The sequence below is a fragment of the Netta rufina genome (assembly GCF_964035555.1).
Source record: "Netta rufina genome assembly, chromosome: Z".
Taxonomy (NCBI): Eukaryota; Metazoa; Chordata; class Aves; order Anseriformes; family Anatidae; genus Netta; species Netta rufina.
The window spans coordinates 68,357,960-68,362,643 of record NC_140126.1 but is presented as its reverse complement, the minus strand read 5'-3'; the positions used below and the strand labels follow the sequence as shown (position 1 = coordinate 68,362,643).

The 4,684-nt window shown below is 53.5% G+C and overlaps 1 protein-coding gene across 1 annotated transcript; it reads left to right on the top strand.

Moving 5' to 3' along the window:
- Positions 1-493: 493 nt before the first annotated feature.
- TOPORS (TOP1 binding arginine/serine rich protein, E3 ubiquitin ligase) lies at positions 494-4,441 on the top strand. Its single transcript, XM_084305519.1, has 2 exons — positions 494-622; positions 769-4,441. Exon 2 carries the CDS (start codon positions 862-864, stop codon positions 3,901-3,903), a length of 3,042 nt encoding a protein of 1,013 aa, XP_084161645.1. The 5' UTR covers positions 494-622; positions 769-861; the 3' UTR covers positions 3,904-4,441.
- The last annotated feature ends 243 nt before the right edge of the window (positions 4,442-4,684 follow it).

Below are 4,684 nucleotides of genomic sequence, written 5' to 3'. Positions count from 1 at the left end.
CACCACGGCGGCCAGAACCTGGAAAAAAAACAAAAACAAACAAAAAAAAGCGATAAAAGAGGGCGTGAGGCGGGGATGTCGCGATATGGCCACACACACCCACCAGGCGGCAGAGCGGCCGCGGGTCCCGCCGCCCCGTCATGGCGCCCGCTGCCCGGCAGCAAGATGGCGGCGCGGGGCACGGAAGTGACGTCGTGAAGCCGCGACCGCCATGCTGCCTCCGCTGACGGGCGGGCGGCGGCGGCGGCGGCGGCGGAGGCGGCGGCGGGAGAGAGAGAGGGGGGGGAAGGGAGGGGAGGGAGGGGAGGGTGGGGAGGGGAGGGGAGGGGGGGGGTGATGGCGAGGGGAGGCGGGGGGGGCCCGGTTTCCGTGGCAACGCCACTTCCGCCGCCGCCGCCGATGTCGGAGCCGCGCCGGGGCCTGGCGGAGCGCGGCCTCCGCCGCCGGCCGGGCCGGGAGGAGCGGCGGGGCCGGGGGGGGGCGGGGCCGCGACCGGCACCGGGAGCGCAACCGGGAGCGGAACCGGGAGCGGCAGCGGGCTGGGAACGGGTTCGGCCGCTGCCGGGCTCGGCACAAGGGGAAGGCGGCGGCTGCGGAGCTGGGCCGGGCTGGGAGAGAGGCGGTGAGTGCGGGCTGGGGCCCTCCGTCCGTCCCCTCCGTCCGTCTGTCCCTCCGTCCCGCCGTCCGTCCCTCACGGGCACCTGTTGGCATCGTCCGCGCTGCTGACCCGCTGTTTGCCTCCTCCTCCTCCTCCTCCTCCTCTCCCAGGGCACAGGCGGCGACGGCGAGGAGTTCCCGGAGGACGACGACGACGACGAGGACTCCTCGCCGAGACCCAGCACCAGCCGGCAGCACCGGATCATGCCCGCGAGTGCGTCGCCCGACGCCAAGTGCCCGATCTGCCTGGATAAGTTCGACAACGTGGCCTACCTGGACCGCTGCTTGCATCGTTTCTGCTTCCACTGCGTGCAGGAGTGGTCGAAGAGCAAGGCGGAATGCCCGCTCTGCAAGCAGCCCTTCAACTCCATCTTCCACACGGTGCGTGCTGAGGATGACTTTCAGGAGTTCGTGCTCAACCCGATGGAGAGCGGCTCTTTTGCCAGCCCTGATGGCCGCAGGTTTCGCTACCGCACCACCTTAACCAGGGAACGCCGCGAGTTGCCTTTCCTCCAAAGCAGTGCCTCCTCCCGGCTGACAGTGTCCCCGCCGGATAATGGGGTTTTGTTCGAAGGCCTGCCCAGCCAGCCGCTGCAGCAGAGACATCAGGAGATCCAGCAGATGCTGAGGAGGCTGGCCTCGAGGAGGCAGGCCAGTGCGGAGGGCAGATCCATGCAGCAGATCCAGGAGGAGGAGATGATCAACTTCCGCAGGGCCCTGTACCGCACCGGGGTGCGCATCCGCAGCGTCCAGGACGGCGGCCGCTACCGAGACATTTCAGCAGAGTTTTTCCGCCGCAACCCCGCCTGCCTCCACAGACTGGTTCCCTGGCTGAGGCGAGAGCTTACAGTCTTGTTTGGTGGCCACGGGTCCCTGGTTAACATCGTGCAGCATATCATCATGAGCAACGTGACCATATACGACATGGAAAGCGACGCCTTCGCCGATGAGTTGAGACCATTTTTGCTGAACCGGACCGAACACTTCCTACATGAGTTCATCAGTTTTGCCCGATGCCCTTTTAATTTAGACGCGTACGATCAGCATGCCAATTACGACTGCCCTGCGCCTTCATATGATGAAGGAAGCCACACGGACTCGTCAATCATTACTATATCTCCAGATGAGGCAAATGCTCACGGACCAAACCGCAGTTCATCCATGACCAGTATTGGCCAGGCCCCCTGGGATGATGAAACTCCAGGGCCTTCCTATTCCATTGCAGAAGACATCCGTACAACCATAGCTTCTCCTCTGGTGACATCAGAAAGTTCTGATGAAGACTCTGCTGCAAGGAGAACCCTACAGCAGGCTCGGTTACAGGCAAATGCTTACTTAAATGACAGTGATTCTTCTCCGGACAATTGCGTTATTGTTGGGTATGTTAAGCCACTAGCTGAGAGGACACCAGAACTGGTTGAGCTGTCCTCAGACTCCGAGGAGTCCATCAGGGAGGAGAGAAGGGAGGATATCGCGCAACAGCAGCCAGTCCAGTGTCGCAGCTGGAGTGACAGCGAACAAAGCAGGAGCTCATCACCACGCTTCCCCACGTATAATGAGATTGTAGGCAGCTGCAGGAGCTCCTTATCCCCTGCAGCCGAGAAAACAGAGTTGAATGAGGAGAAAAACGAAGATAAAGCAAACCGTCTGTCTCCACAGAACTCGACCTGGAGCCCCTCTTTGGAGAGGGACGTGACGTGCTCCCCTTTTAATCACAGATGGTCCAGAGAGACAAAGCCCAGGAGTCCTCAGGCTTTTTCACAGAACAGTCAAGACAGCCATGGCCATGGCTCTGAGAGGGAGCATCACAGCAAACGCCACCCTAGAAAGAGGCGGTCAAGAAGCAGAGACAGCGGCAAACATAGGAATAAAAGGAGCAGGAGGAGGTCAAGAAGTCGTGACAGGAGTGGCTCCCGAAGAAGCCGGAGTGGCTCCCCAAGAAGCCAGAGAGGCTCCCCTAGTCGTGAGAGCACTACATCCAGGGAATTAAGCAGATCACGGTCGCTTAGCAGAGGCCGTGGCAGAAGGAGATCAAGGAGCAGAGGCAGGAGATCAAGGAGCAGAGGCAGGAGATCAAGGAGCAGAGGCAGGAGATCAAGGAGCAGAGACTGGAGATCAAGGAGCAGACACAGATCAAGGAGCAGAGACAAGGACCACTATTACCTAAAAGACGGTTACCAAGGCAAGTACCACTGGGGTTACGCTTTCTATAGTCGAAAGAAAGATGGAGAGGACTCCTCCTGCAGGAAGGATCCTCCGCCCAATGCCCACAATTCAAAGCAGTCTGCTAGTCCGGAATGCAAGATCCAGTCCTTTACTGAAAGGAAAGATCCGCACAGCCAGGAGGGACTTCACGAGAGACATTATTGCTATTACGAGCGATGCAGATCGAGGAGTCGATCAAGCGATAGGTCAAGGAGCCCACCTGCAGGGGCTGACAGAACAAAAACCGAAAAGCCCGGTGGGAAAAGGAAGTACAAAACTCGGCACTTGGAGAGTGCAGCAAAGGGGAGCACAAGTCAAGAGAGAGAAAATGACCACAGGAAAAATTTCTCGAAATTCAAGTACTACTGCAAAAATGAAGATAACCTTTCCGACAATCGCGAAAGTAGCGAGACCAGGCATAAGAAAAAGAAGAAGAGAATGAGAAGCCCAAGTGTGGAGATAGTCTACGAAGGAAAAACGACAGACCCAACAAAGCACATGAAAAAGAAGAAGAAAAAGCATAAGAAGAAACACCGCAAACATCACGCACATTCCTCTCCAGTGGTGATTACAATTGATAGTGATAGTGGCAAGGAGCCGGAAAGTACTGGATGTGACAGCAACGTTACTTGGACAGGCACAGCCAGCTTAAACGAGCAGGAAAATGAGTCTCTATCATCTCTTATGGGAATGACAGGATGTGACGATGTTTACAGAGCAAGCGAGGAAACTGGAGAATCAGCCGGAAACTGCAATATTCCTACTAGAAGTGACTTTAATGCTGACACTAGTAATGCTGACACTGAGCCTCAGGAAGCAGCTGATAAGAGCCTGGTAGCGGATGCGTCAAGCAGCAGCACCACTCAGACAGAAACTGTGACAAGCCACGGTCAAGAAGCACAAGCAACGCCTTCCGGTCAACTGTCTTCCCCCGGGACTTCCCTACAAGATTATCCAGAGAGACCAGCACTGATACTGAGGCTGCCAAAGAGACTTGTTAACAAATCCTGTAGGCTTGAGTCCCTAGACAAAAACATGTAGCGTATTTTACACTGAATAATTCTTAAAATTGTGAATTTAATAACTTTTTTTCCCCCATTGAGAACAAAGCACCTGGTATGACTTGTTTGTGTTAAAATATGTCTGGGAGCTGTGTAAACCCCTTGAATGTGTATGCACTTTTATGTCAGAGAAGATAAGAGTATTGTTAGTATGTAAGTTAGGTTTCTTGAAGGACTACTTAAAAGCTATAATTTCATAAAGCCATCGTATTTTCTCATGGTATGTAAAATTTATCCACAGAGTTATTTCAAAGCTGTGTTTAAAAACAAAACACACAGCAAAAACATACCAAAAGACAGAAAATACATCTTATGGGGATTACTCTTCTTATACGTAAGAAATATTGCTTAGTTCTTAAAAAAAATATTTCATGATAAGTTGTATTTTGTGTAGGTTAAGCTGATCTCTGCTAAAAAGCAGTTGGCAATTTCTACAAAGATCTTGAACAACACCTTCAGTAATATAAGTTGTTAAGTCAAAATTTGAATAAAGCAATAAACTTTTTTTTTAATTTAAATAATTTAAATCCGTGGACTGTGTTCTTTGCCGGCAAAACATTTCTCTTTTGGTTTTGGGTTTACAGACCAACATTTGTGCTGTTGGTGGTTCTCCGGGTTGGGAGGTTGTCAGGTCCTAGCCCTCACTGAAGGCAGGAACACCTTTTGGTCAGATTGCTCAGGGTCTGTGCAGTTTTGAATGTTTCCCAAACTGGGGATCTCAAATCCTCTCTACGATACCTCTTCCTTTTTTCCCAAAAAAT

Coding starts and splice junctions, on each gene's coding strand:
- TOPORS (XM_084305519.1), top strand. CDS start 862: ATGCCCGCGAGTGCGTCGCCCGACGCCAAGTGCCCGATCTGCCTGGAT.